The 23,619-nt window shown below is 47.2% G+C and overlaps 1 protein-coding gene across 1 annotated transcript in view; it reads left to right on the top strand.

The window, feature by feature from the left end:
* Positions 1-23,619, top strand: part of ATP11C (ATPase phospholipid transporting 11C (ATP11C blood group)) — a gene marked incomplete at both ends in the record, with an annotated part of 55,164 nt that overhangs the window by 8,252 nt on the left and 23,293 nt on the right. The window contains 8 exons of the mRNA XM_082004198.1: positions 10,758-10,877; positions 12,746-12,835; positions 16,661-16,741; positions 17,746-17,853; positions 18,469-18,597; positions 20,984-21,087; positions 22,108-22,158; positions 22,968-23,032. Coding sequence (XP_081860324.1) covers positions 10,758-10,877; positions 12,746-12,835; positions 16,661-16,741; positions 17,746-17,853; positions 18,469-18,597; positions 20,984-21,087; positions 22,108-22,158; positions 22,968-23,032 — 748 coding nt within the window. The remainder of the gene's footprint in view (positions 1-10,757; positions 10,878-12,745; positions 12,836-16,660; positions 16,742-17,745; positions 17,854-18,468; positions 18,598-20,983; positions 21,088-22,107; positions 22,159-22,967; positions 23,033-23,619) is intronic.

Below are 23,619 nucleotides of genomic sequence, written 5' to 3'. Positions count from 1 at the left end.
ACGCCGTGCCAGCCGGAAAGTGTGTCCTACTCATTGGAAATGGGTAATAGGGACACTGCTGCTCATGTTGCTGGTGATTATAGGCCATTTCTATTTTTTTTTTTGAAAAATCTTTTTAAATTATTATATAACAATCTCTCTCCTGTGACTCCCTGTACCCTTTCCGCAGGCTGGCTCTGCGACCGCCAGGCAGCCCCGGCTGCTTTCGGTGATGGTTACCTCACACTGCAGTTCGCTGAGTTGCTTTGAATTATTCAACATCTGACCAAGCAGGTTGTTCGCTGATCTTTGCCCGAATTGGTTAGTTCTAACTGATTTGGGCAGTTAGTATTTTGCTTTTTTTAATAAACCGGACTCCCAAGAGTCGTGCGTGGAGCTGTTACATGGATTGCCATCACCCTTTTGTGGCAGGAGAGTGATGCTGGTGCTGCCTGCACGCCGCAGGGGGTGGGCAGTAAGCGGTAAGCTGTTTTAAAGCTGAGTTTACTAACTTGTAGCCTGAGGAAACGGTGAAACTTTCCTATTTTAAAAGGTCTTGCCCAGACCTTGCGGCAAGGCCGCTGGATCAGGAAAAGCCTGTTCTGCCTGGAGGCTGCAATGAATTCAATATATATATATGCACATTAAATATACATGTATGCAATATATATGCATTAAATATGCATATCTGCAATTATATATAGATGCATTAAATAGATATATATTTATTTTTGCTTATGGGCTCTTTCTCAGGCTTAGCCAAAATCCAGGGAGCTGCCGACCGGTGGTTGGCACAAGGTGCTGCTTCGATGGCCGTAAAGTGCTTTTGGATATCAAGCTGCATGCCTGCAGCTGGGCGGTGGGGCTGGGTGGGGAGAGGAGCTGTCGATGCACTAGTGGGGGGCTCACTGGTGGAAGGGAAGCAGTGCTGGGTTGTGCTTTCCCTGCCCTCCGCCATTCCTCATGCTGTCATAGGGATGCTCTCTGCCACAGATGCTGCTCAGGACCAATATTCTGTAAAAGTCTTTTTTAGTCTGTCTCTCTTTTGGGCACCTGTTGTATCGTGCTGACTCCAGTCATTTTTCCCCAAAACTTTAGTCATTTTGTTTGAGGTGGAATTCCAACCGAAGCCACTTTAGTCTAAAAGCATACCTGCTCTTGACGTCCAGCCATAATTGATAAAGTTTGTAGTTCAGAGACATTTGTCCTGTTCTCCTTAATGAAGGCTTAATGCACTTATTTTTGATCCGGCTGTTTGTAAAGGGCTTTTTGTTTTCCTCCTGCAGCAGAAAGGAGGGGTAAGCACCTGTGAGGCAAGGGTATTTTGGGAGCAAATCAGGCTCGTTATTTTTGCTTACAACTTGAACAAGATTCTTGTTCATCTCCTTTGTGGCCTTGGATGGGTAATGTTTCACTGCGGGCTTTTTGCTCTGTGATTTCAGCCGAATTTTTGCAGGATCTGTAAGCGAAAGGGCCCTTGGTCTGGCTCCAGCCTTGCTTGCGGAGGGTGGGATGTGGAGGGCTTGCTGACTTCTAGCCATCTATTTTCAGATGGTCAGCAAGCAGTCTTTGTGTCTGGCCTCTCTTAAAATATGCTCTATACCTTACTAAGATTTTGTAAGGAAAAGGGGAAAGCAGAGGCAACGCTCACTCGGTAGATGCCCTTTGTTTGCAGCATTGTGGCAACTGCACTGATTTGCAGAACAGGGGGATCCTGTTTTTCTTGTACAGGACCTAGAAAAGCTGAGTAAGGTGCGCAACAGGCAAGACTAGACAATTTGAAGCATTTCTTTGGTATTGCAATCTGTGATCTTTTCAGCACTAGTAAAAATTAAGTACCGTTAGACTGCAGCGACGCTGTGCTTCGTTGCCTGAGCCTCAGTTGGCTTAAGAGGGGAAAAGAAACCCTTTCATTGCTGGGAAATTAAATATGGGGGGGAATCCTCTTTGTGAGCAGCCCTGCCATCTTTTATTATGATTTCTGTGTAATTCCTCCCCAGCATTAGCACAAAGCTGAGTGGCTGCTGCCTGTTGGGACCAGGGTGATGTGAGGTCCTGGGGGTGCCTGCTCAGCAGCAGCCCTGCTGTTACAGGGGCTGCAAAGCCAAGCTTAAAAGCAGTATTAATTTTTTTTTTTTTTTTGTCTGGCTCGCAGCATGGTATTTCGCATGCTGGTTTTGTTCGCTCCGAGTCGTGGAAGGTTTTTATTTGTTTTTTTTGTTGTTGGGTTTTTTTTCCCGCTTCCTTCCAGCTCACCTTTTCTTATAAATGTTTGCTCAGGGAGGGAACGCAGTAAAATTAGCTGTGATGCCCAGAGGGCTGTCGTCCTTGTATCAGCCAAATTAATATTGTGGAGTACGTCACTTCCACGGGGCGGTTTCTTCCAGTGCGTTTGAACGGATGGAAGTGGGACTTTCCACTTGACAAGTACCATTCCAGTAAGTGCAGGGTGGGAGGCTCAGATGTGCAGAGAGAGGAAACCTTGGGTGAAGGGACTTGTCTTGATAAAGTGTGAGAGCAGGAACGCCCTTATCCCAGTGCCCGTCTAGGGAAAGCGGCTGGTGGGATGGGGATGACCACGAATCATCTCCCGGGATGCTGACCTCTTCTCCCGCACAAGGATGCGCTCGCTTCTGCAGCTGAGGATGCCACACCGAAACCTCTGGGGCACCAAGCCTGGCACCCCGGGGCCAGCTTGGAGCCCACCTCCACATCCTTGTGGAGAAACGGGTTTCCCTCCTGGGTGCAAAACCTGGTTGCTGCGTGGCTGGCATTGCGTGGCGCGGGTGCTCAGACAGCCCCGGGCAGTGTGTGCTTTGCCGGAGCTGCTCTGCAGCCACGTTACCCAGCCTGGCAGGAATGTGAGCCAGAAGGATTTCCTGAAGATAAACAATTCTAGGCCACATGTTGCGGCTTTCTCTCCTGACTGGGTGAATTGCGCTGATCCAGTATCCTAGTGTAACTCTGCCTGCAGCCCCAAGGATGAATCTCTTGGTTACTATAGTATCTGGAGATGAAAATACTCCAAATAGGGTCTGGGGCAGGTGGAGCTGATTTTGGCTGGGGAGCAAGGGGTGAAGTAGGTGATTTCTCCCTTGTTTCCAGCTTTTATCTCCTGCTACTTCTGTGGAAATGTTTCTCTACAGTACAGCAAGAGGAGGGTTAGAAAACCACAGCTTTTACTTTTTTGGAGTGGAAAAACCTAATCCGAACCAGCGTGAGTGAGCAGCATGGGATGGCTGGGACCTTGGACTTTGGGTACCCATTGCAGGGGCTGAGGCTACCCCCCGCAGCCTGGACCTGCCCTCCTGTCCCTCCCTGGTCGCGCGGGCAGTAGGACAGGCTCCCTGGGGGAAAGCTCGAGCCGGGGGACGCGGGCTGGGCAGGCCTGGGTACCAGCCCTTGCTTCAGGGTGTTGCAGCAGCAATGTACACCCTGGCAGGGGGGTCTGCAGCCCCCACCCCCGGCGAGCGGGCGGCCGGGCGGGCTTGCTTCCCGGTGGGGAAGGGGAGGAAACTGCTCTGGGAAATGGGCTCCTTGTTGGTCAGCTGGCAGCCCAGCTCAGAAATGCTGGGAAATCTTAGAAAGGGGTGAAATGTCGTTAGGTGGCAGAAGTCAGAGTAACGTCTGGCCAAGCTGGGATGCATAACATAGTATTTAAGGGGGTTTTTTTGTTCTCTAACTGAAGAACTCGGGCTTTCTGAGGACCGGAAAGCAATGGGAAAACCAACAAATTATAGCTCTGCTGGCTGATGCAAGCACTGACAATTGCAAACTTGGAGGTTTTTTTCTAGTTTGCTGTTACTTTAATTTTTGCCAGGGCAAATCACTGCTCTGAAGAGCTTGCTGCCTTGCTAAAATAGCTGCCGATCAGCAGACATGTGCACAGCTTGAGCCGGAGAAAGGAGGGAGGAAGAGGTTTGAAGACGGGAAGACCTTGTTGTATTTGCTTTGTGACCTCTGCAAAACATTTGGGCTCTTATTCAAAGTCCTTTTTGTGTTCTCGAGTCTGAAGTGTTCCTATGAGCCTGAATCTTATATGCTGGTTGAACTTTTCTTTTGGACTGCCAAAAATAAGAATATGCTGCCTGTATATCAAGATGAGCGATGGTTTCATAACCCTGTCTGCCAACAGGGTAGGGAAGAAAGATTTGAGATCCTGAAAACTTCCAAAGGTCAGTGGTTATGTTTGAACAGGAGCAACAGATTTTCCGCAGAACAGCAGCACTGAAGTAATGCTACCCCAGTCGATACCTGCTGGGTTTGGCTTTTTGCATCACGTGTGATTCTGACTTTCTGCCCAGCACTGCTGAACTGACGCTGTGATTAGGGACAATGTGGCATATTTGCTGGGAAGATGCAGTACTGCGTGATTTGGGGGTAGACTGCTTTTGCATGGAAAAAGACCAAGACAACCAGCCAAACCAAACCAAAACCCACACCAAAAAAACTCTTTCTGGCCGTCACTCCAGTGCGTGGTGCACAGAGTCTGGGACAGGGCTGGGCCCTCCTGTACATTTATTGTCTGGGGAAAAAAAACTCTTGTATTTCCTCTCTCCACCCTTCTTAAATCTTTCAAGTAGCCCTTTCACCTCTTCTCCCCGCCCTGTCGTGTCTCTGCTTTTATCAGTGGCTTTATTGGCTAAGTCAGCTTTTCCAGGAAGCTCAGCCTAGTTGGGCTCTGCTGTTCTCCAGCCCATCGTCCTTGGTGAAGGTGACCTTCCTGCAAGCCCATATGGTGAGGCAGCACATCCTTGGGACAGAGGGGACAATGGGGACGGGCTCCGGCCCCACGGGGCCCCTCATGTTGCTGGATGCACCTCGACTTGCATTAAGGATGGTGTGATCTGGGTCGATGATGCTTTGCTTAGAGCACATCATCCACTGCTTTGTCATCCCCAGCGGGGACCCGGGACAAGGTCTGGGCGTTGAGCCTCATCATGTGTTGATGTGGTTTTAAAAAAAAAGTGTTGGTCCTTTTCCCGTGGCTCCTCTTTTGCTCTTGCTTGTTGTTCTGCTTGATCTGGGGGTTCACATGGTTAACCCCCTGCTGCCCCCCTCACCTTGGCTGGGGCCAGCTTGCCCCCGGCAGTCACTCCTTGGTGATTCTGTTCTACCTGTGGTTGAAATATCGGTAGGAGCTTCAACCTCAACATAGAGGGGAGACTGGTTTAAATTTTAACCTTTTGATTTCCCAATGTACTGGCCTTCCCTCTTCCACTTAGGGGTAAGCAGCAAAAGTCCTCTCCGATGGGAAAGCTGCTCAGAGCTGTGCTCAGCTGCAGCCCTTTCTCTTGGATCTATGAGTTCTTAGTATTTTAAATGCAACGTTTTGGGGTTTTTTTCCCCCAAGGGCTGTGCATGTTCTCGACCCTTTCCTGCAGATGTAGGGGAGAACGGTGGGGTGGATCCCGATCGATGGAGTTCTCCCTATAAATCAGGACATCTGACTAAAAATGTGGTCTCTGTGGGTAAGCATGGTCTGAGCTGCTAAATTATTAAGGGTTTTCTCAAAGCATTGCTTGTACTTGCATAGAAATTACTAAGGACAAAGAGTAATAGAAAACTGGGGAAGAAAAATTTCAATTTCCATATATATTGGTTGGGCAGTGAGGTTGGTGTGCTGAGTGACTTTCTGAGACTGCCGGATGGTTTGGGGAGTTTATGGTAAATTTATGGAGGCTTTTTAAAACTGTGGATGTGTTTTTCTTGGTTCTTCTGGGGCTAAATGAAACAGGAGCTAGAACAGGCTGTTTTGGGAGGTGGTGTTATTTTTTATGGCTTTTTTTGTAAATCAGGTCGTCTTCTCTACTACTTTTATGATAAATGGAACAATAGGAGTGATTAGACTTTAAACTATTCCTGAGATCTAAGCCAATTAATGTGATTTAATCTTTCTTCTGCATATCTTTAATATAAGCTCTGATTTCATTCAAATGTTGGAGCTTTGTACTTGTACCGTATAATTATCTCTGGTTTTAGCAGATGACTTTTTTTTTTTAAATGCCTGTGGTTTTTATTAGATCTTTTTTCTATGAGTTATTTGTGTTTACTTTGTGGCTGGAAGATATGTTCAGCAAACATGAAAGGAGTTTCTTTTGATTAGTTAGTTCTGGTTTAGGTGCTTTCTGAAACTATAGTAAATCAAATGGTGGGTTCTTTTTTTCTTTTTTGCCGCTACTTTTTTCCTGGAAACAGGGCCAGCAGGTAGCACAGACAATTGTTTTCCATGTGGGGGATATAATTAAACACAGTGTTTTGCAGCTGCCCTACAAATAGCCCACTTAGAGTGGCTCCTTCTCAATGGCAGCTGCAGAACACGGGTTCACCTCTCCTGTTGAACTCCATTAATTTTTACCCAGGTTTGCTAATTTTTACCCAGGTTTGCAAGTTTTCTCAAGTGCTGGCTTGGTCCTGTATGTGGTGCTGTGATGGGTTCCCAGAATGAGGGTGATGGAGAGGAGCCTCCAGGAGGCAGGCGGGAGCTGTCGTGCCGGGGCAGGGACGCGTTCGTAGGAGAAAGGCACATATAAGGCACGAAGGGGAGCTTGCCCAAATGCAGGCGAAGTATTTTGGGGAGTACTGTGGGCTGCAGACCCAATTCCTCCATCTCGATGTAATGCTCCGGTGGCTTCACGTCATAAATGGTGTTGGGTCATTAGTTGCATCCATGGGCGTTTTTAGCCCTGGTCTGATGCCCTCAAATTGTACCCATTCCTAACTCCTCAAAGAAAAGTTTATAGCAAAATGCCAAGCCTCAGCTGACCTTCCATGGGCATATTGATGTGTGTAGATGGGCTTTTTACATTTGGACAACGTAAGAAAATAGCTATTATCCCTAATGCCTTCTTTTCAAAACTGCTGCTTCTGGCAGTAAGTGGGCTTTATACAAAGTTGGAAGTATAGGAGATTGGATTACATCAAAATATTTAACAGGAATATGTTCTGTGTCTGAATTTCTCCATGGCACGAGGAAGGCTGTACCGCAGCAGCGGCATGTTCTCTGCCGTGCACGCCTGCCTCGGTGGTGACGGTGCCATTATTTATTACGGCAGCCTGGGTGCCTGACCCTGCCTGAGGTGGGAAGCGAAGATAGACAGCAACCTGCCGACTCAGAAGGACGTTCCTGGCAGAACGGCTTCACTAGCCTCATCCTCATCTCCTGTGATTTATGTTTGACTCTCTGGTGGTTGTCTTCCAGCTGAGCTCCTTCAGGAAAAATCTGGTCTGGATGCCCTGCTGAGAGGTTGGCTCGCCAATGGGCTTGGGTAGACACTGGAGGAGTGGAGTAGGAGCCCTGAACTGAAGCTTGAAACGTTGCAGGAGAGATCTGCATCTTTGGGGCTGGTCTTCAAGTGATGCAAACAGGATAGCTGGCTTTTCTCAAAAATACCTCCTTCCCTCTCTCCTCTCGATTCCCGGGGTGTGCGGTGTCCCCTGCGGTGCTGCTTTGTGTCTGCCAGCTGCTGGGACCTCCTCCGTGTTGCTGGGGCATGGTACGGCAGGGAGGAGACTGGGGTCGCCCACCAGCATTCCCAAATCCTCGTGGCTTGGTGGGAGGATGCAGCGTGGCTTCCCACCGCGTGGCTCCCAGGCCACGGGCAGTCTGGCACCACTAATCCCTGCGGATTGCTCTGGTTCTCCCAGCGCTCCTGCAAACACCACGCCTCGGGCAGAGGGAGGTGATAAAGTGCACATGGGCAGGATGCAATTGTTTATTTTCTTAAATAATCCTTTTGGCGTGCCCAGCTCTAAGCAGAAGAAACTCTGGCTTTTGCTTGCACCAGCTGACTCCCGCGCCCGTAGCACAGGCTCTATAAAGCCCCACCAGGCAACAAGGCAGCTGTTTGAATTGTATCCAAGTAATATTTTCTTTATTTGAATTTCTTTTTTTATTTTGCCATCAGAATTAAAATTTTTGATGAAAGGCAGTCAGGAAAAGTAATCTAAATCCTCTCCCCGCTAATCTGCATATTTTATAATTTTCCCAAAAGCCTGGCAGCTACTCCCTAAATCTCCTCTTAAGTCTCCATTGTGAGCCGTTATTAAGACTTAGCAATCTATCAGCAGCCGTTCGGTGTGGGCTTGTCAAAATAAGAGCTTTTAATTGCCAGGCTGAGCCAACACCTCTCACCACTGGCGTCATTGTGGTGTGCGTTCGCTTTCTGGGAGGTGGAAAAAAAAAAAATAATGGTGGCGTGAAGCCTTCCAGCTGCTCACGTGGCTGCGTGGTGGTGCGACACCGTGGGATGGGCAGGAGAATGGGAAGGTAAATGCCGGGAGCGGTCGGAGTCTGTTTAGACCACAGAGCGAGGACTTCTCCCTGTGCTGCCACCGCAGAGGACTCTGACGCACCGTGGAGGAGGTGGCCGTCATCTTTGTGGGAGATGCTTCAAATAAGTAACTGAAGGGGAGTCAAAGGGTGAAAGCCCACCTAGGAGCTGGTGGGGAAGCTTGGTGGGGCATGGTCAGCTACCAGGCCACGCCTGGGATTTGGGTTCTCTTCTGCTCTGTGCTCCGGGTTTTCCATGGCTAACTACAGATGGTCTCCTTCAGGATGGCTGTAGCCAGAGCGGTCAGCACACCAGCGCAGGTTTAGGCATGGTGTAAAAACAACGTCTTTAATTAAAGATGCTGCAGACATGGGTGGGGAGCTGGGGAAGGAAGAGCTGCCACTTCCTTTGGGCAGATCCTGCTCCTGGTGCAACAGGATCCATTCAGTTGCTGCTGCTCCAGGTACACGAATGGGGCTGGCTTAGATTTTTACGTTTTAATTTTCTAATGTTTTTAATTTTAATTTATATATTTTTTTCCTACACTTTCCCTGAGCAGCAGTTAGCCCCAGGCCTTGCTGCCTAAGCGTGGTTGTTTTCAGAGCACCTTTTCTCCAGCTGGGTCTTGCTTGCAGCTTGACAAGCTGCCTGCGACGGGCCCATCGGACAACTAGGATGCTGAGCCAGACCCAGGGCTGAGCCCCTGCTGGGCAGCTGGCACAGGGCAGGGATTTGGCATTTTGGCACCTGCCCTGGTAGGGTTTCAAACCAAACAAGCTCTAGGGTTGAGGATTAATACAACTAAGCGGAGTGTGAACAGTATTGCTGGTGTTTCAGCAGCCCTGCCGCCTGCTAATGCCCTTGAACAGTGACAAATGTCTTCCCTGCTCGTGTTTTAAAATCCAAAACCTTAACTCTCACAAAACTTTAGCCTGGCCTAAACCAACCCTTTCCCCCCCGCTCCCCCCCATCTCCTCTAAGTGGTCATTTAAAATTCATTTTATAATTTTAAGTTCAGCCTTGCAAAATGCTTCCTGGTGCCAGCTGGGTCTCCTGCCTTGGCTGCGAGCGCCTGTGGCAGGGACATTTTGTTATATGCAAGGTGGAACCTGGACAGAATGAAAAGCTGATTTTTAAACTATTGCATGCTTTTGTTTCTCTTGAAAATAGACTTTTCTGATCCATCAAGGACCTTGCATGGGCTGGCCATCCCAGAGCTGGCAGCTGATGGAAAGGGAGCCCATGGTGTTGCCCCATCCACCTGAGCCTTCCCGAGGGCTGCAGGCGCTGGCAGGGACCTGCATTGCCTCTGCCTTGTCACAAGTTTGCAAGTGTTTTTAAGTGAAGTTATAGGAATTTGGAAATACAGTATCTAAGTTGCATTTAATTAGAAGAGCTCTTACTTTCATTATATTCAGATACCTTGTTTACTTTGTGTTATGTTAACATGCTCTCGGTTGGATTGGGAGGATCTATCTTTAATTTGCTGGATGCCATGACCTCCCCTGGGAAGGCTGTGAGGGCCGTGGCGATGGCTGGGTCTCTGCTAGAGCCCCGTGTTGCTGGTTACAAGTCTCTCTCGTGGCTTCTTGCAAGGGACGCTCTCCTCCTGCGGAGCCACTCTGCTTCCCCTCCGAGTTTATTCTGCGGCGATTCCCCTCGTCCTTCCCGTGGCCGCTGTGGAGCAGAGGGGCTGATTCACTTGTGACAGCTCATTCTGCTTTCACATAACCCCCCAGCCAGACAAGCTGGCGTTCCCAGCACCCCATGTGTCTTTTTGAGGAGTCTGTGATGCAAAACTGTCTGCTTCATTATTTCTGGTTTTATCTGAGATTTTAAAATAGAAGTACACTTTTTTTTTTTTAAAGTTAAATCCCAAGTCTGCGTGTGCCAATGCAGTGATGAGACATTTTGGGTGGACTTGAGGGCTTGACTGGAGAGCAAGTGTAAAGGAGGGTGCAGTTTCTGTCGTCCTCTGTGGGGTCCTGAGGTAAAGCCTGGAGCTGCTGTAGAAACCCAAGGCTGAAGGACTCTCCAGGTCGGGACTAGGAAAAGGTGTGTACAAGATAAATAACATTCCTAATGACTTGAAGTGCTCAATAAAGATATATTCTCCTTCAAGAAGGAAAAATTGCCTGGCAGACGGGCACAGGCTGCAAGTACAGACAGCAGCCGTCCCGCCGAAGGCGAGAGCACAGTGGACATGAGTGGTGACCTGCCCTGGGGGGGTGTAGGATGGGCTGTGGTCCTGGGAGGTCGGTGCTGAGCAGCAGTGGGGACTCCAGGTTGCAGGCTCGCTGTTGCCTTGGGTTGATAAATGATCTTATGTGCGCCTCTTCGTTCTCCGAGCTTTTGCCGGAGCACAGAAGTGAATTTTTGAGGTTCCAGCTGCCTTAATTTCCAACGAACAGCATGATGCATTCAGAAGCTGGAAGCTATTAATAAAAATATTTGACTCTTTTTGAGCTAGAAGCTAATTTTTCCCTTTCCTGGTTGCCCCAACAGTGTGCTGGAGAAGAGAAGCGGGTCGGTACGCGCACTGTGGTGGTTGGGCACCGTCCAGTTTTGGAAACAGATGCGTACGTGGCACAGAAGTTTTGCGACAATAGGATCGTCTCCTCCAAGGTGAGTTTGCTCCACTTGTCCGAGTGCTTCGTGCGCACGTGTTCCCTGCTCTTGTATTCACCCTGATTTTATATGATGGGTGTTTTTGATGTTGAGACACTATGAATTCCTCAAGGACGGACATAAAGGTCCCTTTGCAAGTGGAGCAGCCCGGTACATACCTTACACCACATCTCCGGTCTCTCTATTGGTCTTTTTTTTCTTCCTATCAGTCCCAGGTGGGATGTGTACAAGTTCCTCCTAGGCTGGATGAGAGCAAATAACATGAACACATTCATTTTGTGAGGTTTTTGGGGTGAGGGTTTTTTTTAACATTTTCTGGCATTCTCACAGTGAAGAAAGGACAGGTTAAGTATCATACAACATGAGATGACAGCAACTCAGATTTGCAAAAGGGAGTGGGGATTATTTTATAAATGGACAGAAAAATATGATTCCCTATTCTTTTTTTCCCGTGGGTTTTTTTCTCTCTTGAGATAGGATGAAAATAACCATGTTCTGTTTATCCCTTTGGATAAAAGGGGAAACATTCATATGGTATTAATGCAGCTTTTGTTTATGGTGGAAAACTGTGATAACACCCGTCTGCCTTCTGCTTAGCTTTTTTCCATGACATTCATGAAGCTTTTTCAGAAGATGTGAAGCCAATTCAAGTAAAATACCAAACAAGTGGCATCCGATATTGTCAACACAGCTGGATACACACTAGGTTGCTTAGGATTCGTGATGCTCGGTGTACAGTTAGGCTTCAGTTTTACTGCACTTGAGCTGTAAGGGGGGTTTTCCCACTCCTTCTTTTTTTATACAGCTTGGATCTTACTCGGTTTTATGTCTCTCAGCTGTCTCAGTTTACGTTGGGGAAAAGTTTTAAGTCTAACCGTGTTTAACTTGTGTAGCGTTCCCATTGATGTTACCCTGGCACGCAAGAGGGTCCTTCAGAGAGGACACCTTCCCCTGTTGCAGTTCCCTCTCTGACAAAATGGTTTGTTTTAGCACTAATTTTAATTCTTCCCTGATTTATTTTTTCATGTTGTGTCCTTGCTGTTTTTTTCTGTTTATATTTGCTATGGATGGAGTCATCTTACCTGACCAGTCTCTCTTTATAATTAAGTGGACGTTGGTCTTGAGACTTGGCTGCTTATTATTTTTTGTTTATTCGAGGCAGACTGAAAGATCAGATATTATTAGACCCATTATTTTCCATCGTGTTCTTAAATTCCACGTTTTCCAAAGCAAATGATCCAGCAGCCTTCCTAAAATGATAATGGAGCACAACCCAGTAACAAATTTGTATGGGCAACAGGAATTTTTTTTTTTTAACAGAAGAGCAACTCTAAGATGGTTTTTGGAATTAGTTTGGGAAAAAAAAAAAATCTCTGCACTCTGCATTACCTCTTCATGAAATCATGTCTCTACAAATGCCTATCTAGAAGTTGTCTGCTGAAACAGATCCTGTTGTTTTTATCTTGTTTTACCCTTCACCATCTCCAGCCGTGTGTTTTTGGGTTATTCTGACAAAAGAGAAATAGTTGCCTGCTTTAAAGCAAACAAACAAAAGACCCCCGCATATCTGAGAGACACTTCCAACTGTTCAATCAACCAGCGGAGAGAGCCGGAGCTGGACGCCAAAGCGGGAGCTCAGCGGTATCTCGGCATCCAGCTGCATCGCGCTCCCGGTTTTAAAGCGGGGACCTGGACCTTTGCCTGGAGCGCGCCAGGGCTGCCCAGACAGCCCGCGGCAGAGCTCCTCGCCGGGTTAAAGGGAAAACTCCTTCCCTGTTTTGCACCGATACTTCCCATTTCGTAGCTCTAGTCCCCAGTCAGGCCCGTGCCCTGGTCTGTTTGTGAGCCCCCCTCTCTCCCTGCAGTACACCCTCTGGAACTTCCTCCCGAAGAACCTTTTTGAGCAGTTTAGAAGAATTGCCAACTTCTACTTCCTCATCATCTTCCTCGTGCAGGTAAGAGCTTTGTTGCCAAGGGTGGGTTTTATTTATGTACTGATGATAAGCACAGCTTGAACCAGAATTGAGGTTCAAAACTGACTCTGGTGCTTGAAAGTGGTTTTTTTTAGGTTGTTTTTGTTTCTTTTTTAGTTGGAAGTGTTATAATTCTGGCACATCATCCAAGGCATAATAAGAATTAAAATACTTGGGCCTGTCTGAGATGATGTTTGAATGACTGCTGAAACAAAAAACCATCTTTAAGTGTTAAGATCGGTCAACCAGTGAAAGCACATTTGATGCTACAGGATTAAGATCTAGTTTTTTGTCATCTTTGTTACTTTTGCTGCATAACTATGTATTTTCCCAAGTTATATGATATTTGTATATTTTAGTTATAGTGAGTTTTAAGGCAAGCAGGAGACAGAAGCTGTACTCGGTAAAATTCAGAAAATGCATAGCATGAGCTTTGGGAATGTGAAGCTTTAGGAAGTTGCCCTACGCTGACAAAATCGCAAATTTCAAACATGGACAAAGTTTTTCTGCTCTGCTTTGTGACTTTGGTTAAGGAGCAAATCCTGAGCAAACCCAAATAGTCATTTTCTGTTCTGTCAGCCAAGAAGAAAAGTGGGCTGTCCAAATTCATTGGGGCAAAGGAATTTTGGGAGAATCTCCACAGTGTATTTATTCCCCTTTGCAATCCTGTCCTCAGGCCTGGGGCTTAGCAGACAACTTGCTCTAGGGCTGAAAAATAGAGATAACATCCGAGGAGGGCTCCTCCTGGCAGCGTGGTGTGAGACGCCGACTTACCCCGACATAAGCTAGCTCTTCTCCACCACTGGATTTCGCTGGCGTTGCTCCATTTTGTCAGAGTGAATTTGTAATTTGCCTGAACTGAAGTGATGCCCTGGAGTCGGGATGTCCTTTTTGTGTAGTTGGCCATTTAGTGACGCGGTATTACGTTTTATCTGTTGACCCTCTGGCCATGAAGAACATGGGATATTCTTGATTATACTTACAAATCTGATTGCAGTGTAGCTGCTTACACACTTTAGGCACGCGGTGTGCAGGTGAGAGAAGAACCTTGCTATTTCTCCTTGGTTTTGTTTTGTGCTCTGTGATTACCTCTAAAATAAGGAAGCAACCCTCATGCTTTATTAGAGAAAAAACAAACCCAACAGAACAAAAAACAACCCGACAGCACTAATACACTTGCTGCCCTGTAAAGTAACTGACTGACCCACAGGCGCTTCTTGTTCTGGAGCTGCAGGAGGTGTCACTTGCCTTAAAAAAAGCACTCGGAGCCATTCCATTTATTTAAAAAATCCACGCTCATACCTTGATAAATGGCATCTATAGCTTAAATATCAGTGCTTATCTTTAAATTACTTTAAATTACTAGAATTGCCCTACGTGCCGTATTAGGAGCGAAGTATCACGGCGCTTTGGGGAGCTGCCTGGTGCATCAGCTCTACCTGATGCTGAAACCCTTTATCAAAATGTCTATTAGTCTGTGACTCCCAATTCAGCTCTTGTTTCAGAGAGGGAAAGAGAAAGTACGTGCATTAAACATAAAACACTTATTAGTGCACTAAGATACAAATAGCTGTTTCTCTCGTTCATCTATTGCAATGCTCAAAGGAAACTACGAGTAAACTCCTAGTGGAAACAGCTGGCCTGGAGTAAGCGTAGTCCAAGTATGTTTGTTGACAGACCAAGCTGATGGCAGTAAGCTAAGGGAATGAAAATGTCCCTTTTGACTGATGGAGACGACTTCTGGACTGCGGTCTTCAGTCTCCTAAACAATGAGTTAAGAAGAAACTATTAAGTAACAGGAGGATTTTGTCACTTTTAAGTGGATCCAAATTAAGATGTTGAAGTCCTAAAACATCTCAAAAATAGCTTTGAAGGGGTCTGCCTCTGATGTTCTGGCTTGTTGCTCATGTGTCCCTCAGCTTTCCGCCAGCCACAAAGGGGAAGAGCAGTATCCAGCCACGGGATGCACAGGGAGTGCAATCTCCAAATACACAAATAAATTATTCTGGGGACTTCATCTAATAGTTATTTTCGTACATCTGTAATACAGCATTTGTGTGGACAGAAACTGTATCATTTGCTTCAACACATACATAAAACTGCATCTTGTCTACTGCAGAAAACTTGTCCCGCTGGGCAGCAGGAGGTCCTCTCCCTTGCCCTTCTCTGATAAAACCCAACATTCCTCTTGTATTCCCAAGCTCTGTCCCATTTTTGCAAGATAACTTTTGGCTGAGTGGCCGTCATGTGTGCTGTGTGCAGGTGTGTCTGCGTGACACTTGGCACCATCCTCGCTGGAGGTCGTTCCTCCAAAGTCTGGTTTCTACCAGACTTTCTGTTAGTAAACTTTTTACACCCATCTGAGTGAGCCAGGGCTTTCTCTTCCCAGAAATATTTATTGTGTTTATCGTGGTTTACCCTCATGCTACGTAACTCATTCACCACTTACCTGGCTGCTCTTGCGGCGTTATCTCTTCCACTTCAATACCTTCTGGCTCTTCTCTCTTTGGGTCCAGTCATGCAGGGTAATATTGCACTGTACAGCATTTCAGAGAGTTAAAAATGTCTACGTAGCTTCCTTCCAGCTGATGAGAGTAGTCCTGTCCTTAACACAGCTTTCTACGGGCAGCCTAAAACAATAAATACACAGATGCCGCTGTCTGTGAGCATGCCAGGGAAGCGCAAACAAGCGAAGGGAAACAAAGTCCCTTTGTGGGGACACAAAGCCTTTCTGCTGAGCTTCCCTGTCCCTTTCATCACAGCCCTCCACATCTGCCTCTCGTGCTCCCATCCTCTCAGCAGGAAAAATGGCCAATTTTCTGTGCCCTGGTTTGGGAGGTGGGGCAAGAGCACAGCTTGTCCTCCTCTTGAGTTATTCCCTCCCAGTTATGAACCTGTTCTGCTGTTCCTACCCTTTGGGCCAAATCATGATACAGTCAGAAGAAACAGCGGTTTCCCACAGCCCGAAGGTTTAATTAACGATGAAAGGACTTGGTCTTTGCCGCGGTGCTGGCTCGAGCGCCGCGCCGAGCTCAGGAAGGATCCAGCTATCCACCCCAAGGCCCTTGTGCAGTTGTTGTGCTTAAGTCGTGCTCTGAACTCCAAATCTGAGAGCTTAAAGACAGACTGGATTTCTGTTTTATTTAAATATTTGTGTTCCATTCTGCAATATATTTCATAGGTAATTTGGGGTGACATGTGTTACTTCTAACCTCTGAATGTCAGTGGTTCAAGGTGACTGGTACTGGTCTCCATAGCCAGCCGTTGCTTAGGGTTCAGATGTGCCCCCACGTCACTGCCAAAGGGGAGAAATGGCCCTCCTGTAGCTCAGTGAGAAATGAGGGTGGTTTTCACTTCATGAATTGCTGCTGCCTCTACCCCATCCTCCTTGCCTGCCTTGGTCCTCTCCGATACACCCCGTGGTGGGAGCAGGCTTGTTGGCATCTGCACTTTGAATAGCTGCGTTTATGTAGCCCATCCCCAGCAGCCCATTCATCCAGGCTTTTGTTTCCCACTAGTGCAAGGTCAAATTTAGGTTTTAAGCTACTTCTGATAGGGTTTTTCCCCACCTGAGGACACTCCGTGGTCTTCAGGAGGAGGTATTGTAGTCTTCTCGAGATGGAGGAGAGCACTCCTGGGGATGCCTGTGCTGGTCCTTCTCGTGTGCCCCTTCCTTCCCTTCCTTCTCTGCTGGGCTGTGACTCACCCCAGTGGGATGAGCACCCTTTTTCCCCCGTTACCAGAGTTTTTGTTTCTTCTGCTGCCTGAAAACCAGTTGTCAACAGTACATTTTTTTTCTCTCTGCAGGTGATAGTGGACACTCCGACTAGCCCGGTGACCAGTGGCCTCCCGCTTTTCTTTGTCATCACTGTCACAGCTATCAAACAGGTACAGGTGTCAATGTGGGGAGAGGAAGATGCTCTTCGGGACATGTGGTAGAGAAAATGATGAGCATGTGTTTGAATAGACTCAGAAGTCACCAAAATGGGCTGGTAGGTTTGGTGAAACCTTCTCAGAAGGTCAGAAATGTATACTGGTGTTTTTCAAGAGAGGCTGCATGTTGAGTGTCATTATTGGTCTCTTTCCTGTTTTGGCAATGTAAAACATCTCTATGTACTGTTGTAAGCAAGCTGTGAGGGTCAGTAAAGGTTACTGCTGTAGTTCTGGCTTTACTTGAATTTTTCTTCTCTTTGTAGAAATGCTCTCCAAGTCTTTGCAGAGACGTGCTCCAAATATAGCCCACGCTCTGCTCCTGTGTTGGTAAATGGAAAGGACAGGTTCTGTTCAACCACTCAGCTAGTCCTGAAAACATGTAGCGCTCATCTTCTTGCGGTCTTAAAAGCCCTTTTTCTTCCTATCGTGTTCACGTGTGCCATTTAAAATTTCCTCTGCAGAAGGATTGAATAATAAAAGAAATTTCTTCTGCCGGGACCAGAAGGGGAGAGCTAGAGTAAAATCCATGTGCTCCAAATCTGAATGTTTTATTCTTTCAGTGAGGACTGAAGAGGAAGAGTCTTGTCCTGCGTTACCATAGGAAAGAGTTGCAGGGTGCTAAGTGTATTATTCATATTATCAGCCTGTTCTTGCCAACGCTGAGAATAACAGAAACATGTTACAGTAATTTAGCTGCTCGTTGCATGCACTGCATATAGATTATTTTTGTGTGTTATTTTAATCTGTTCTGAATCTGTCAAATATGCATATGAAGTTTTTAAAATAAATTGATTCAGTCTGAGCTACTCTGATGTTTTGTCAGGCGTGAAGGAGGTCTGAGGACTGCTTAATTTATTCATTTTTTTTAGTCTCTCCCTCTCTCTCCATCCCCACTCATCCTCTCTCATTAGTTTACTTGCTTCGTTATGCGTTTGTGTTGCCTGTATTTGTGTGCCTAGGGATACGAGGACTGGCTGCGGCACAGAGCTGACAACGAAGTGAACAAAAGCAATGTCTTCATTGTCGAAAACGCAAAGCAAGTGCAGAAAGAGAGTGAAAAAATCAAGGTAACTGTTAACAGAGAACTCGCATGTTGTTATCCTTGAAGCCGACGGGAACACGAGGGTGTGTGGTAAGGAGGCGAGGGCAGGGCAGGAAGGACGTGCTGTGGTTAGAGCTGCCCTGGTGTGCTTGCTTTCAGATGAGATGCTCAGAGAGCTTTTCTTGGTTAAGGAGTGAGGCTGCCTTTGTTTGATTCCTTTTGAAAAACTGTCTCACAAAAGCTGTACCAGGGCTGACAAGTGACAGATCTGTCAGCATTTTGCACTTCTCCGGGACAGGCAGTCCTCTTCTATTTCCAACCCTCCCAAGGACACCAGGAAAGTACACCAGCTTTGACATTAGTTTATCACACCGCACTTCAGACAAGTACAGAGTCTTTTGCTCCATCGAGATTTAGCAGAGAAATAAATACTAACTGTGCCACGTGGGTGCTGTGAGTTGGTGCTGGGCTCAGTCGACCCGTCGGGCTGTGGAGTGATGCTCAGGGACCTGTGCGCCTCTTGAACCCTGATTTCCCTTTTAGCCAAGGTGATTTCTCTTAGGCTTTGAGAGAAGCTAAATCAGTAACCATCTAATAACAACTGAGAGGGCTTTCCATGTAAATGCTTCCTTTCTTCCAGGTTGGAGACATAGTAGAAGTGAAAGCAGATGAGACCTTCCCCTGTGACTTGATATTTTTGGCCTCGAGCAGCATGGACGGGACCTGTTACGTCACTACAGCGAGTCTCGATGGCGAGTCCAATTTCAAGGTGACGGGGATGAGGGGACAGTGTTCAGGAGCCGGTGCTCTGGGGAGCTTTGGGTGCCTGGAGCTGCCACTGAAGCTGGTGCTTACGTGGGGGGGGGGGTGTGATTAACTGGAGGATGCTCCCAACAGAGCCCATCCCCGTGGCCACGTGGCTGTATTTACAGCTCTTCCCTCTGCCTGCTCCCACTGTGTCAGCACTGAAGTGCCCTGGGGATTGTTTGGTTTCCATTTTGTCTCCAACAGCCACTTCTGCTGGTGCTGCCCCAAATTGCATTGATCTTTATCCATACGGCTTCGCTGCCTTATTGCCCATCACGGGAAGCATGTTGCTGCTTCCCTGCTCCAGCCGCACGTCGCGAGGTCTGGTGCGTTGGTAAAGCAGCGCCCGCAGCTGCTTCAGCTCCCTTTCCACTACCTGCCCAATGCCTCTTTATTTAACCGAGCTTTCCCCGTGAGATCTGGCACTCTCTGAGGCAGTATGTCTACGTTCATTTGAGGAATTTTTCACCAGCCTGAGAAAAACTTACCTTCTGTTGTTTTTTTTTTTCTCTCCATTTCCCTGAATCAAACAGTAAAATTTAGTATTAGTCTTGCTCAGCATGAATCTCCTCTTCAGTTTTTTTCCTTTCTGCATTCGTCCCCCCTCTCTCAACTATGAAAATTTGGTTGTACATGTTTGATAAATAGTTATACAGATACTAGCAACTGCAGTAGTAAGAGAGGAAGACACTTTAAAATGACGTGATTCATTCCAGCACATTCCCAAGTCAGCAGGAACACCATTGTTGGTCTGATACGTGTTGTATGGGGTCTGCAGCTCATCTCTTGACGGGCGGCTGTTAACTGGTACTTGAAACCTTGTGCAGGAGCTGAGGCTGTGCTGGGCTGCTGTACTGGTTCCACTAGTGAAGAGGAGTAGAGCTTTGAAGTGGCTTGAGACTGAAAATAGATAACTATGTTAAATAGGCGATTGCTTATTTGTGTCAGGTGTATTATACGCATGAGTTCAGGTAACTTTTGAGGCTTTAAGTGCAATACTGAATTTCTGTGTCAAGCACTGTGGTGTTTTTTCCCTTGGTTTGTGGATTCCTGCAGGTGACTGGGAGCTGTCTTCTGTTTCTTGATGAGATGAAGATGAGTTTGAATGGGAAGAGGGAATAGAAAAGGAAGCACTGTTTGGGGAAATAGATCTAGTGTTAGTAACCAGGGTTTGCTGCAAAAGGAGGGTGAGGGAAAGACCCTCAGGTACTCAAAAAACCTCATCTGCACTGGTGCCTGCTGCCTACCTGGTGGGGATTTTGCTGCTGTTTGGGGCATGTCAGGTTGAGATATGGGAAAGATGCCTGGTTAAGTGAAACTGGAGCAGAACTATAAAAGGGATTTGGTCAGGGCTCTGTCTTTGAAGCGCGAATCTTCAGTTGTAGGTTATCTAAAAGAACATGTGTTTTTCTAAATACGCTAAGGGACCGCGGATGTAAAGATTGTGGAATTGATTAGGAGGCGCTTTGAAGTATCGCTTGGTAATTGCAGAGCGTCCCTGGTGACAGGAGCGGCGGATGCAAAACCCCACCCAACGGCTGGGTTTGGTACTGGGCGCTGCGGGAACCGTTTTGAGTTGTAGTTCACAAAAGCTGTGATTTATACCAGAGAGGTGTGTGTGTCTGCGTGCTTGCTTTCCGTACGAAAAGCCAGGCGGGTTACCAAAACGGCATGATGGTGGCTATTTATAATGTCACGACTACTGCGTGTGTAACGTTAACGGTTCCTCCCAGGATGCGCAAGGAGGGGAACGCAAACGTAAGGAGTGGAGGAAGCTTGTTAATGAATTTGTTTATGAAGATGGATAGAGGCAGCCTGCCGTGACTTGGAGCTCTGAGGAGCTCCTATAAATAGAGCCTGGAAGGCAGCGAGCGGATCCTTCGTGGGCTTTCCAGTTAATTGTGAGAGATGAACCTTCACAGCAGCAGCTACTAAAAATAGCTTGGAGTCTGCCAGTGCTCTACCTGATCCCTGGGCACTGGAAATGGGGTCTAATTACCTTCAAGAGCAGGCGGGCGGGTGGTCCCCCAGAGCCCCTTTGCCCTGGGGGCACCTGCAGCCTTGCCCTGACCCCAGCCGGGGTGGCAGCAAGTCCCTGGGGAAAAAACCAAAGATGCTCTGCTTCTGTTGCACGCCTTACTGAGCAGGTATCCAGCAGCTCCTTCCCACCACGGTTTCTCTTAAGCTTACTGACTTCAGTCTTTCACTGAGAGATGCTTCAGCCGCTTTGTGGGAGCGGGGTGAGGGCTCGGGTGAGCTGCTGGCGCCGACAAGCTTTGCATGGTGATATTTTAAGTAATGGTGCTGCTGGGGGCTTGTGGTGACGCTGCCTGCGCTTCTCTGCCCAGACTCACTATGCAGTGCGGGACACCACTGTGCTCTGCACGGATGAAGCCATCGATGCCCTCACCGCCACGATCGAGTGTGAACAACCGCAGCCGGACCTCTACAAGTGAGTCTGCCCCTCCTGCCCATCCTGCTCCTCCTGCCCTGCAGCTGCCTGGTGTCTTCTCCCTCCAGACACCTGACCACCATCGGTTACGGGATCTAACAAGTTACGGTTCAGCAAAGCAAAGGGTGTTTGCTTTTCATCGGAGACCAAAAAGTTTCTTGAGGCAGCGATAAGCTGCCAGGCTTCTTCATACGAGGATGGCAAAGTTGACACTGCACTTCTTGATGCAAAGAATCAAGTGGCCAAGTGCAGGGTCCTGCATGTGGGTTGGGGCAACCCCCGGTACCAGTACAGGCTGGGGGAGGAAGGGATCCAGAGCAGCACTGCCCAGAAGGACTTGGCGGTGCTGATGGGTGAAAAGCTGGACATGAGCCGGCAATATGTGATCACAGCCCAGAAGGCCAACCGTGTCCTGGGCTGCATCCAAAGCAGTGTGGCCAGCAGGTTGAGGGAGGGGATTTTGCCCCTCTGCTCCGCTCTGGGGAGATCCCCCTTGCAGTGCTGCGTCCAGCTCTGGAGCCTTCAGCACAGGAAAGGCATGGACCTGTTGGAGCAGGGCCAGAGGAGGCCACAGAAATGATCGGAGGGATGGAACACCTCTCTTGTGAGGACAGGCTGAGAGAGTTGGCGTTGTTCACTGTGGAGAAGAGCAGGCTCTGGGGAGACCTTATTGTAGCCTGCCAATACAAAAGGGGGCTTATAAGAAAGATGGGGACAGACTTTTTAGCAGGGCCTATAGCAATAGCACAAGGGGTAATGGTTTTAAACTAAAAGAGAGTAGATTTAGACTAGATATAAGGAAGAAATTTTTCGCAACGAGGGTGGTGAGACACTGGCACAGGTTGCCCAGAGAGGTGGTAGGTGCCCCATCCCTGGCCACATTCCAAGTCAGATTGCACGGGGCTCTGAGCAACCTCATGTAGTTGAAGGTGTCCCTGCTCACTGCAGGGGGATTGGACGAGATGACCTTTAAAGGTCATCTAGTGTTTGTAATACAAGTTTCTCATATTTTTATTGCAGATTTGTTGGAAGAATTATCATCTACAGAAGCAACCAAGAGCCCATAGCCAGGTTGGTCTTGCAGCTGCCTCGCTGGCCTTCCTCAGAGATGTTGGGCATCTACATCTAAGTTCAAGGATCTGAACTTGTGCTGCTATCGTTAGGGAAAAGTTGTTTTTCTTTAACCATTCCAAATATTTCATTCATAAGGGAGGCCTGTAGTTAACCTCTCCGCTTATGCTCTTCTGCCATCCTGTGATTTGTTTGAGCCCCTCTTGGGGAATTGCAAAATACTGTTTTTTTGAGGGAAAGCAGAAACTTAAGCATCAATCAGAGTGTTTTGGGGAAAAAATAAGCAAATAATGTTTATAAGTCATCAAAACTTGTAGTCACCGGTGTGGTGCTGGCCATGTTTCATGCTGCGGTGGATATGCCCAGACCCTAGAAGCAGCAGAGGGTCATGGGGTGGGGGTTTTGAAGAGAAATAAACACACAAATGGGAGCAAAATAAGTCATCAGCTTTGGTGCCATTGATCGACTGCGCTGGAATGGACAGGTTTTCGATGCTTTTAAAATCAGGATTTTATATAAGTACTGTAACACATTAGATCTGAACATTTTTTGCTTATCTCTCAAAAGCCTCACTGATAATCCCCCATTAAATTTGGAACTTTGAGCACCAAGAATGGTCTGTGTAAGATGAAATGGAAATATAAGTATATAAAGAGAAAAACAAACTCAGGCAATGCCCATTTTAACATACAAATCAAATAATCAGATCTAAAGACCATCTGTTTAGCTTTATAATCTATCTCTGGGTCTAAATTATAAAGCAGTTGGAATGTTGAGTGACGTAATGTTATAACTTCTTTTATATTTAGGTCTTTGGGTCCTGAAAACCTGTTGCTGAAAGGTGCTACCCTCAAAAATACCAAGAAGATTTATGGTGAACCATTATTAATAATAGTTTATTATTTTATTTATTTAAATAGTTCTGATAAATAATGACAAAAGTAGATGTTCATCACTAAGTCTGGAGAGGGAGATACTTCTCTACAGCCTGTCGGCCTGAGCTGTACAGTTATGTTTGGTACGCAAAATGATTGCGAAGTTGACAGGGTAAAATCAGGCGATACTGGTTATATCTGCAGGCCTGCCAAGCTGTGCAGGTTGTGTTAATACACCCGAGGAAGCTTTTCTTTTTGCCTGAGATATGAAGAGCAGGGAGTTGTTTCCCAATCCTTTGCTGAAAATGTGTGCTAGGATCACGGTCCCAGGCACTAGCGATTGAGGGTGACGGCTGTTTCAGGAGACTGATGTTTTTTCTGACTCTGCGTGGTCCACAGGCTCCTGCTCAGTGCTCTGGGATATATGCAGTTGCATTACTTAGCAGCCTCAGAGGTTTCTGTAGTTGAACAGTCCTTGGGTAATGCCTCTCTCTTCAACTGGGATTCGAGTTTCATGTAAATACCGATGCCCCTTATAGCTAAGTGCAAGGTGGGTCCCTCCTGGGCTGCGAGTCGCTTATGAGCC

The sequence above is a fragment of the Phaethon aethereus genome, assembly GCF_964289735.1.
Source record: "Phaethon aethereus genome assembly, chromosome: 10".
NCBI lineage: Eukaryota > Metazoa > Chordata > Aves > Phaethontiformes > Phaethontidae > Phaethon > Phaethon aethereus.
Note: the sequence above shows the minus strand (reverse complement) of the source record. Positions and strands in the feature narration are given on the sequence as shown.